Here is a 12188-nt window from a genome sequence, read left to right as displayed (position 1 = left end):
AACACATTTCAAAATAGAGGCAGTAACAATAATAACCCCATATTTCTATTCCCAGATTCAATCTCCCTATATTTTGTTACATTTGCTTCATTTTTCCTTCCTTTTTTTGCAATATCTTAAAGTAAATCCCTGACATCCTGCCATTTGACCCCTAAATTTTTCCTTATTTACCTCTAAATACAAGTGCATTTTCGTATATAATCATAATAAAACCATCACACCTAACCAAATTAACAATTCCTTAATATCATCTAATACTCAGTGCATACTTCATGTTCTTTGATTCTCTAAAAGTTTTTTGTACAGTTGGTGCTACTTTTACAATGAGAAAAAACTCAACTGCTTTCATAAACAACCAAACAAAAAAATCCCTATGTCACTATAATTATTTTGTTTTCAGTGTTCTTTGTGCTTCTTCTTAAATTATTCCACCACTTCTCAAATTTAGTTCTTGCCCTAATATCAATAACTTGGTCTTCTAGCAGGGTTCCTTTTGGTATCTTCTGTTGTAGCCAAAACCCATAAGGAACAGAATTCCTCAATGACATGCCTATGTGGTCTTAAATTTAAAACTGGGTACTTTCATTAGATAAAAAGTCTAGAAAACTATTTTCACATAAATCCCTACCTACTAATTACATGCTAGTATAGTTAATCTATCCCAACTTTCAAAACCTATGTAACTAAAATCAAGGACTGATATCTTCTTATCCTATGAATCAGACAGATGGTGACTTACACTGTTGTCTAAACTAATATTTAACAGAAACAAATGTACAAGTATGAAGAGCAGGTAAAAGACAAAACAGATTATATATGAAGAGTCTAACACATAACAGGCATTCAATAAATATTAATTTAAACACTTATTTAACATGTAAAATTTAGAGAAGTAAGCTGTTCAAAATACTATGGCTTCTAAGAAAATAGGCTTTTCTTATTTTTGAACTACTACAAAATTAAGACTTCTCCACGTGCACATCACCTTAAATAATGACTGAAAACACCTTTCTGTCTTCTATGCTGAAGAAAAAAAGTGCTGGTTGAAAAGTTCAAGATAGCCGTCACACCTCTGAAAAAAGATTTTCAAGCTCCTTTTGAAAGAGAAACCAAGATTGCAATTTTCAAATGTCATTTATGACTGGGCTAATTACAAGAACAACAACTTCCACTACGGGAAGCTTAAAACTAAAGTGCAAAATTCAAGTTGTTGAGTGTGAAACGGTTCTATGAATATGTATACAGAGTAAGTCAATAAACCATTAAACCTTTATAAAATCTTATTTACACGTGAAACTGATGTGACACATTTACCACAAATCAGTATTTAAATGGGTCTAGCTCTGATATTTTTTCCCTGACTTCACTAGATTATTTAATGGGAGTGAAGCAGTTTGGTTTTCTACTCCCATAATTTCAAACTTCCTCTTTATTATGTGTCTCTATGTCTTCTACACAGAACAATTACAATATTCTTTGGTAGGACATCTTAAAAATCTAAATTTCTCAGGTGACAAAATCCATGTAAACTTTACACATTATCCTTCTGTTCAAAATTCAAGGATTACACCAATAAGTTATGAACCCACAAATACCAAATTAATTTAAATATTATAAACATGGAATGATAATTACATACTTACACTTTACTCAATTTTTCTAGTACGATGCGTTTTCTAATCTGGTTCTGAGAACTTGAATCTATCAGTGGAAAGGTGGGATCATGCTGAATCACATTTTCAAACAAAGCAAAATAAAATCATAAATTTACATTCTTTCTTTGATAAGAACAACAAACATTAAAACACAAAAAGTTTATACCTGTGGTATGGTAGAATAAAAATTAGACTTCAGAATTAGAATATTTAAATTTGAGTATCGGCTCAGTCAGCAGGCTGGTATGAACTTGCTTGAGCCATCTGCCCTCTTTTGAGAGCATTTTCTCATCTGTATAATAAGGATACTAATACTTTCTTTATTAAATGAGAAAATGTATATAAAAAGACTTCATAAAATGCTAAATGCTATATAAATGTAGGAGATTAAGGGACTAAAATCATCAAATACTATAAATGTATTATGGGAAATTCCACTTCTAGAAACGGCAGACAAGATAATTCAAACCACTTCTGATGAAAAACTGAAAAAACTGGAAAAAACCCACGATTCTTTGAAAGCATCAGAGAGCTAATAAGGTAGTAAAGAATTATGGTCTGAGATTCTGGAGAAAGTAATTCCAGAGAAGGCACTGACTAATTCCAGAAGAGGCAATTTAGATAATGAGAACCGGAGCATCAGAGTTCAGGGCATGCCAAGAAGGAAGAGGTACTGTCAACCTACCCCAAACTTGAGACCAGGACTTAGAAGGACCATACTCCAGGAGTAAGAATGAAGAGGAAACGTACTGGCTCTTGCAGGGACTGAAGCTCAGCTTCAAATCACCTTAATCACTGATTGGATTAAAGTGATTTGGTGGGACTTCCCTGGTGGTTCAGTGGGTTCTGCACTCCCAATGAAGGGGGCCTGGGTTCAACCCCTGGTCAGGGAACTAGACCAGCAAATCATCTGCCAGAAGCAAACACAAATCTGTTCTAGAGGAAGATAACATCAGCCTGGGTTTCAAGCTATCTCTAATTTTTATTATGCAATGTTTGCCACATAATAAAATAAGAAAACAAGACAATATGATCAAAATCTGAAACATCAGCTCATAGAAATCAACCCCTAGGAAATCCATGTAATGAAGTTATCAACCTTATTTAGAGTAACTATGCTGAATATATTCAAAGAAAAATAACAAGATGGAAAATTTTAGCAGAGAACTGGAAGCTATATATATAAAAAAACAAAACTCCTAGTAACTGAAAAAATATAGTATTTAAAAGAACTCAATGGATAGATTTAATAACATAGTAGAAAAGACTGAAGAGAGAATACTGATTTGGAAAATATCCAGAATGAAGCACAGACACACACCCCTCTCCTCCCACCCCCCGGCTTGGGGTAATGCAAAGCACAAGAGAATATAAAAAACAGAAGATACAGTGAAAAAGACTAACGTATCTGCAACTGGAGTACCAGGTAGAGAGGAAAGGGAGAATGGGACAGAAGCAATACCTGAAGAGATAATAACTGAGAATATTCCAAAACTGATAAAAGAAATCAAATCACAGATTTAAGTATACAACAGCCAAAAGAATAAATACAAATATAATCACACCTAGGCAAAGCATTCTAAAATTGATGGTAACCAAAGACAAAAAAAAAAAATCTTAAAAGTAGCTACAGGAAGAAACAGTATTTTCAAATAAGAGAAATAAATGGAAGCCAAAAGACAATGAATATGTATTTTCAACGGGCTGCAAGAAAATAACTACTAATTTAGAATTAATTTAGAATTCAATGTCCAGGAAAACATCTTTCAAAAGTGAAAGTAAAATAAAGAATGTCCTGACAAAACTGAGAAGATTCATCATTAGCAAAGTGGCACTAATGGAAATAAAGGATATTCTTCAGGCCCAAGGGGAATGATCCCAGATGAAAGAATGGAGATGCAGGAAGGGGTGAAGAACAGTAAAAGAGTAATTAATTGGATAAATCCAACTTAATACCGACTATAAACAATCTTGTAGGATTTAAAAATACAGAGAGAATAAAAGTACACAACAGAGCACATTAAGTCAAGATGGGGTAAATGGAATTAAAGTTTCTAAGGTACTAATTGTCCAGGAAACAATAAAAGTATTAACTTACATTAGATTTTAATAAGACACAGATTCAGTTTTTAATCTTTAGGGAAACCAATTAATGATCAGTAAAAGAATGTATAAAAACTAGCTAACAGAGGGCAAAAAATGGAATAATGATATCTGATCCAAAGAAAGCAAGAAAGGAGAGAAGAACACAGAACAGGTGGGACATGCAGAAAGCAACAAGTGAGATGCTAGATTTAAACCCAAATATATCAATTATGACACTAAATGTAAATGGACTAAATTCTCCACATCAAGGACAAAGATTATCAACCTAGATTAAAAAAAAAAGATAGTCCTTGAAAATACTAATAAAAGAATGTGAGTGTCAGGAAAGTAGATCTTGTAAAGCCATAAATACATACATACATACATACATACATACATACATAAATAAATAAATAAAATCAATGGAGAGCAAAGTCACTCCATATGCTAAGAGGTTAGATTTACCAGGAAGACATAAGCTCACATTTGCACCCAAGATAACTGTCTCAAAATATTAAAAGTAAAATTCACAAAACTAAAAGGAAAAATAATCAATTTATAATTATGCTGAGAGATTTTGACCCACCTTGCCCATCTCTCTCAGTAACTTAAGGAATGAGCAAACAAACAAACAAAACAAAAAAGAAAGAAGGAAAAAAAGAAAGAGAAGAAAAAGAAAAATCAACAGTGCTTTAATGTGTACACATTTCCCCAGAGAGAAACAATGAAATCTGACTGATACTCCTCACCGTAAACAAAAATCAATTCCAGATGAATTACAGATCTAAATGTTAAAGGAAAAACAAAGCTTCCAGAAGATGAAATAACCTGGGCTAAGTAAAGATTCCTTAAAGAAGTCACTAAAGGGAACCATTAGTAAACTGGACTCAAGACACCATTAATGAGAGTGAAAAGGCAAGTCTCAGAGTGGAAGATATCTGTAATACACAAAAATGGTCTTGAATCCTGAATACATAAAGAATTCCTGATATTCCAATAGATAAATGGAAAAAAAGACTTGAACAGGCACTTCACAAAAGAGACTATCCAAATGGTTCATAAGCAGATGAAACAGTGCTCAACTCATTAATCATCAGAGAAATGTATTATAACCTAAAATCAGTACCATCGGAATAGTGAAAAGTAACAATATCAAGTATTGGTGAGAATGTGGAGTCATGTAAACTCTCATACAGTGATAGTAGAATATAAAATGGCAGAACCATTTTGGAAAACTGTTTGGCATTATCTAGTAGAGTTGCATATATGCATACATTCTGACCCAGAAATTCTAGTCCTAGGTACATACCCATCAGAAATGCATACACATTAAAAGAGAGACATATACAAGAAAAGTTCATAACAGCATAGTTCATAATAGCCCCAAACTGGAAACAGCCTAAATGCTTATTAACATTAATAAATTGTGGTATATTTATATAATGGAATACTATGAAGCAATGAAAGAATGAACTACAACTATCTGCAACACAAATGACTCATGAACATAATGCTGCACAAAATAAATTGGATACCAAAGAACATATACTGAGTGAATCCATTTACATTCAGTTCAAAATTGGGAAAATTAATCTATGCTATTATAGTCATTAATTTGGGAAAGAGGTAATGATTTGGAGGAGACATAGTGGGGCTTCTGGTTTACTCGAATTTCTTGGCCTGCGTAGTGATTACATTGGTGTGTTCACTTGTGATAATGCAATGAGCTGTACACTTACTATCTGTGTTACACTTCAATGAAAAAGTTTTTTTTTCTAATATATATTAAAAAAATTTTTTTAACATCTTTATTGGAGTATAATTGCTTTACAATGTTGTGTTAGTTTCTGCAATGAAAAAGTTTTAGCAACAGAGAAGCAGTCAAATTTCAGGGATTACTTTTTCCTTCTTAAGGCTTATTAGCATAAAAACAATAAAACAAGTGATATACTAAAGTTATGCAGCTTAGTGACAAAGAACAATGTCTCTCCAGACTTCACATAAAGTTATGGATGCTGTCTAATAATCCAGTTGAAGTGATTTCAAATATAGTGCTGTGCTAGATAACATTCTGTAGAAATATAAGAAATTTCTAAAGTTTTACTGTATTTCCACTTTCGCACTTTTTAAATCTCCAAATGTGTTCTTAAATTTAGAGCCATATTTACTCAGAAAACAAACTCCTATGGTAAAAGCAAGGTTATCACCTATTCCTCTTCATGCCAAATGACTTCCTTTCCCAAACTACACATCAACCAAAAATGGGTAATGGAAATACTGAAAGAACCTCATGAAATCTCAGCAGCATAACATCAGTTTCTACATATAACTATTTACATATAACTGAGTACCAATTATATGTCAGGTACTGGGATAAATGCTTTATATGCATTATCTTTAAAACTCATAAAAATTGAGTAAGGGAAGCCATTTATAATCCCATTTACAGATAAGCAATCAGACTCAAGAGACTAAGTTTTCATACAGCTAGTAAATGACAGAGCAGATAATCAAATCTACGTTACCTAAATGTGCTCTTTCCGTTTTCTCCTACGTCCACTATTTCCCCAATAAGTCTCCTTTACTAAATAATTTTCGTTCATAATATTTTAAGTGAGCATGCTTGCCAAATATTATCCAAATATTTTACTATTCAATTAGTATGTCTACTCCACTGCATATAGTCCCATTGGAAATAAAACACAAAGATACACACCCTCTGTAGAAATCTGAAAGCATACATACCAATGAAGAAAAAACAAGCCTTTTCAGAGAGTCTAGATATTATATGAAGAATTAGGTTTTAAAGAAAACTTTGTCCCACAATTGTAGGCTATTTCTACATTAGAGAAAAATGTTAAATATTGATGAAAATTTCCTGGGGCAAACTTTAACTTATTTGGAAAATAATAATGTCAATACTGGAGATGGCATTTTAAACCAAAAGACTGAAAGACTAAAGAAGTCTTCTGAAAACTAAAAAAATTATTCCTTCAGTACTTTTATTCCTGCTCCAAGATTTACTATGGTAAGTGTTCCACATGTTAGCAGTATGGAAAAATCATTACCATTAAGACATACCTCTTCCGAGTCTTGTGATTTGGTGGTTTCTTCATTCAAAACATATCGTCCTCTATAAAACTCCCTGATCCTTAGATTTAACGTTTCAGTTTCTTTTTTCAAGTTCTCATAACTTGGCAGTGGTTTAATGGCTGTATCTGAGGCTCTAAACGGTAAAGACTCATCCAAGCTATTCTGAGATTCCTGCAAGGCAGGGGAATGACTGTCTGGGTCACAGTTCACATCATCTTCATCAAGTTCTTCTTCCTTAACCAGAGGGGCTGAAGAGGGTTTCAGACATACAGAAGCATAATTCTGGCCATACAAAAACCTCAAAGTTTCTTCTGTCTTCCACTCAATCAAAGTCTCCTTCAGGGCTTTAAGTAAGTTTGCCTTTGCAACTTCAGGGCACACCTGCGCTGAACTAGAAGCTGACCTAGAAACTTGGTTCGATTTGGCAAATTTCCTCTTAAAATGCTCAGCACTTTTCCTACTTATGCCTACAAGAGTTATTTTTGAACTACTATATTTAGTTTCAGAAATTTTTGAAGCTTCTAATTTTTCTTGCAGAGACCTATTTGAAGAAATCTGAGTATATACATTCTGTAAAGGAAGTTCACAAGCAGCAGCCTTCTCCTCACTATCTAATCTGCAATTGCCTAACTGCTCAGTGACATCTATTACTGTCTGTTCTTTGCTTTCCTGTTTGGAGTTAACCTTTTGACCAGCTTTCTTTTTCATTATGCTTTTTTTGTGCAGCTGTGGGCTTATACCCGTTGCACTCGGTCTGTTTCCTTGTAGAATGGAGGAAACAAAGTCTTGCTCATTATCACTGCTACTATCACTATGAGTGCCAGAAGAACTAGATTCTTCATGCTTCTCAAAATGGCCAGGACTGTCAACATCTGATGTTTTAATGGCCTTACTGCATAACTGTATTTCTTCTCCAGAATGACCACTGTTGAGGGAAAGAAACAAAACAACTGTAACAGAAAAGCAACATGTCACACAGTATTTATACTTTGTAACTTTCAAGGTAGAAACTTTTATTCCCTAGGCAAGGCCTTATTTATAGGCTTATATTTACCTAGGCCTATATACACAGACACATACACATTTCAGAAGAAAGTTATAATTCTATAATTTCTCTACATCTTATTTATTTGATATAATTCTCTTTCCATCTTCTTCCCTTGTATTTTCTCTCCAATTATTTAAAAAGTGTTATAAGAGTATAGCAAAAATAAAAAAAACCCACATACACACAAAAACAAAAACCCCACAAACCAACATTTGATAATTCCATCCTACTGAATTATTTTGATTTTTGCTTTCTCCCTTTCTGTAACTGCTTTATATATCTTTTTTTAAAAAAGAATTCTTTTGAAAACTTCATTATTGGTTTCTCAAAAAAAAATGAGAGGAACTGTTTAGATTTTGAAACATAAAAAGAGACGTTTAAGCATTTTCCAATTCTGGTTGATAGTTATGCAGAAAATTCCATTGAATGAAAAATTCAAGAAAGTCATAGCAGAAAATAAAGTTGGCAAATCAACATTTACCAATGAAAGATACTTATACTTAAAAATTCCAGAGTTAAATCACAATGATAATAAGACAACAGTTTTCCCCTTGCCTATGTTCATTTAATTTTCAGATTAGGTTTATAAAAGATTAAAAAATATGAAAAGAGCAGAGGCAAAGAGAGCTTTGTCTATACAAACTTGAGATAAATAAGGATAGGAGAGCAATTACCCTTAAGCAAATGCCTATATAATAACTTTAAAAGATCAGGATGGCAAGGATTCTAGGTCAAGAAGCACTTGGAGGGTGGTGAAAGGGTATATGGGAACTCTCTACTTCTCACACAATTTTTCTGTAAACCTATTTTTTGTATTTTCTGTAAACCTATCCCCCCAAAGCCTATTACAATTTTTAAAAATAAAATGAAATAAAATAATTCAGCAATAAACAGAAAAGCATGCTTGGGGGAAGTGTAAAAGAAGAAGAAAAACAGTTGAAAATAAGGTTGTAGATGGGAATGGAGGAAAAAAGGTAAGTTCATTCAGTATTTTATAACATTTTTTAGTTAGAGTCTAGCCTACATAGCCACAGACTGTCTCCTGTATCTGAAGTAAGTACAATTTCAAAAAACTTAGAACTCAATTTTCACGTATACTTTCTCTTGGAATTGTATGGTAATTATATTTTTCTATACTATTTTTTTTTGCAGTACATGGGTCTCTCACTGTGTGGCCTCTCCCATTGTGGAGCACAGGCTCTGGAGGCGCAGGCTCAGTGGCCATGGCTCACGGGCCTACCCCCGGACCGGGGCACGAACCCGTGTCCCCTGCATTGGCAGGTGGACTCTCAACCACTGCACCACCAGGGAAGCCCCTCTCTATACTATTTTGAAGGTGTAAGTTAAAGATTTATAGCAAATAATAAATATCTCTCACTTGTGCTCAATTCCATCTAACTAAGGTAGTGACTAATAACTAGGAAAATTTATTCTGGAAGATAAAAGGATATGTTTTGAGAGATGATCATGGTTGGGCAAGCAATACCATGAGGAAAGTTTAGAAAAAAATCACAACTTGGAATTTCTATTAATGCTTTAGACACTCTTTCAAATAATTAACTGATATATTAATGTTCTGAAATTCTATAAAACTGTAAAAACCTTTCAACAAATGTAATTGGCACAATCTAGTCGACAAAGAAGCACAATATCTCAGAGGGAAGCTGTGTTTGTATCATATTTCAACAGGTTCAATTAGACTTCCTTGGTAGGAACAGCTGTACAGTAAATCATACAGATCAAACACATCATCTTACCATCACAAAAGAAAAAAAAGCTGTACAAGGCAAATATTTCTTTTTGTGGGCTAGAATGGGCACTTACATAATGCATCAGCACAGGAAGTCCAAGAGTTCATATCACCTGGTTTACTCTTAATGCTTCTATTAACAAGAATACATAGAAGGTAAGTGATACTGATTCAACCATACCTTTGTCCTTCCTGTAGCAGCTGAAAATCAGGATGTCTGTGACAAAAACACAGAAGTAAAAAACTGAAATCAATTGATATGTCAAACACTTTCAAGTGTTTATTATAACCACTTTGGATAGAAAATATAATTAAAAGGAAATAGTTCATATAAAGATTTTTTAAGAAAAACATTAAACTACAACATATTATAAAACTCATCCACAAGAAATATGAATTAATCTTTCCAATCCAAAATTTACTTATATTTCAGGACTAAGTTCAACTTCCACTAGCCCAATTAAGTTTTCCTTGACTAACATGCTAAAGTAAATCTCTCCCTTCTCTAAATTCCAGAGTCATCATTGTCTGAAGAGTTAATACACATTAATCATGTGCTCTTCTATGACCTAACACAGAAATTTTATCTAAATATCTTACTTTTCGTATGGTTAAGTCTAGTTTCTTAACTAGACTACAAGCTTGTTGAGGTCAGAGATTATTTATTCATTATAATTCTCCTGTATTTCCTTTATATAGTCAATAAGACTTTTTGCCCTAATTTTGAGAAAGCAGTTGTATTGTAGCATGGATGTGAGGTATGTAGGTCAGGTGATTTAACTCTAGGGACAATTTTACTATGCAATACCAGAAATCACATATGGCTGGGCATTAAAAAGGGGGAGGAAAAAACTCTTAAAAAGCCCTATACAAAGAGGAACAAATATAATAGCAAATGAATCCAAGAGGACAGGAAGACTCTGTAAAGTGCTTCTGAAGTACTCAGAAAAAGTGGCTTCTAAAGACTACAAAACATGTTAAATAAAAGTAAATATTCAAAGAACTAAATAAATGGATCAATATTCTATGTGCACTGATAGAAAGATTCAATATTGTCAAGAGGTTAGTTCTTCTCAAATTGATCTGTGATTCAATGCAATCCCAATCAAAATCTCAGCAAATTATTCTATGGATATTGACAAATTCATTCTAAAGTTTTTATGGAGAGGCAAAGACCCAAAATAGTTAATATAATATTGAAGGAGAAGGACAAAGTTGGAGAATTGACACTACCTGTCTTTAAGACTTACTATAAAGCTACAGTAATCAAGATGGAGCAGTGTGGCACTGGTGAAAGAAGAGACAAAAAAGATCATTGGAACAAAATAGAGAGACCAGAATAGACCCACGGGAATAGTCATGATCTCTGACAAAAGAACAAAGGCAACACAATGGAGAAAATATAGTCTTTTCAGCAAGTGATGTTCCCCATGCAAAAAAATTAATCTAGACACAGAACTTACACTCTTCACAAAAATTAACTCAAAATGGATCACAGACTGTAATGCAAAACTATAAAACTCCTAGAAGAGGGACTTCCCTGGTGGTCCAGTGGTTAGGACTCCATGCTTCCACTGCAGCACTACAGGGGGCCCAGGTTTGATCCCTCCTTGGGGAACTAATACCTTGCGTGCTGCTTGGTGTGGCCAATAAATAAATAAATAAATAAAATTTAAAAACATCAACAACAAAACTCTGAGAAGATAATACAGGAGAAAACCTTGATGACTTTTTAGATACACACCAAATGCATTATCCATGAAAAAAGAATTGATAAGTCAGACTTCATTAAAATTAAAAGTTTCTGTTCTGTGAAAAATACTGTCAACAGAATAAAAAGATAAGACACAGACTAGGAGAAAACATTTGCAAAACACATATCTGATAAAGGACTGTTTTCCAAAATATCAAAGCACACTTAAAACTCAACAGTAAGAAAACAAGCAACTCAATTAAAAAGTGGGCCCAAGACCTTAACAGATACCTCACCAAAGAAGATAAACAGATGGTAAATAAGCATATGAAAAGATGCTCTACAACAGCAGTCCACAACCTTTTTGGCACCAAGGACTGGTTTCGTGGAAGTTAATTTTTCCACCGACCAGGATGGGGGGATGGTTTCGGGATGATTCAAATGTATTACATTTATTGTGCATTTTATTTCTATTATTATTACATTGTAATATATCATGAAATAATTATACAACTCACCATAATGCAGAATCACTGGGAGCCCTGTGCTTGTTTTCACTTGCTACTCACTGATAGGGTTTTTGTTTTTGTTTTTTTTTAACTAATAGGGTTTTGATGAGAGTCTGCAAGCAATTGATTTATTATGGTCTCTGTGCAGTCAAACCTCTCTGCTAATGATGATCTGTATTTGCAGCTGTTCCCCAGTGCTAGCATCACTGCCTCAGCTCCACCTCAGATCATCAGGCATTAGATTCTCATAAGGAGTGTGCAAGCTAGATCCCTTGCGTGTGTAGTTCACAGTAGGGTTCAAGCTCCTATGGGAATCTAACGCGGCTGCTGATCTGATGGGAGACAGAGCTCAAGC

At 33.7% G+C, this 12188-nt stretch overlaps 1 protein-coding gene across 3 annotated transcripts in view; it reads right to left on the bottom strand.

Moving 5' to 3' along the window:
- Positions 1-12188, bottom strand: part of RPAP2 (RNA polymerase II associated protein 2) — an 83735-nt gene that overhangs the window by 47736 nt on the left and 23811 nt on the right. For all 3 annotated transcript variants that reach the window (XM_082613402.1, XM_082613404.1, XM_082613403.1), the window contains exons 7-9: positions 9813-9848; positions 6822-7758; positions 1644-1726 (exon numbers count right to left, since the gene is read on the bottom strand). In XM_082613402.1, the coding sequence (XP_082469528.1) occupies positions 1644-1726; positions 6822-7758; positions 9813-9848 (1056 nt within the window). The remainder of the gene's footprint in view (positions 1-1643; positions 1727-6821; positions 7759-9812; positions 9849-12188) is intronic.

The sequence above is a fragment of the Mesoplodon mirus genome (assembly GCF_964341445.2).
Source record: "Mesoplodon mirus genome assembly, chromosome: 3".
Classification (NCBI taxonomy): domain Eukaryota; kingdom Metazoa; phylum Chordata; class Mammalia; order Artiodactyla; family Ziphiidae; genus Mesoplodon; species Mesoplodon mirus.
Note: the sequence above shows the minus strand (reverse complement) of the source record. Positions and strands in the feature narration are given on the sequence as shown.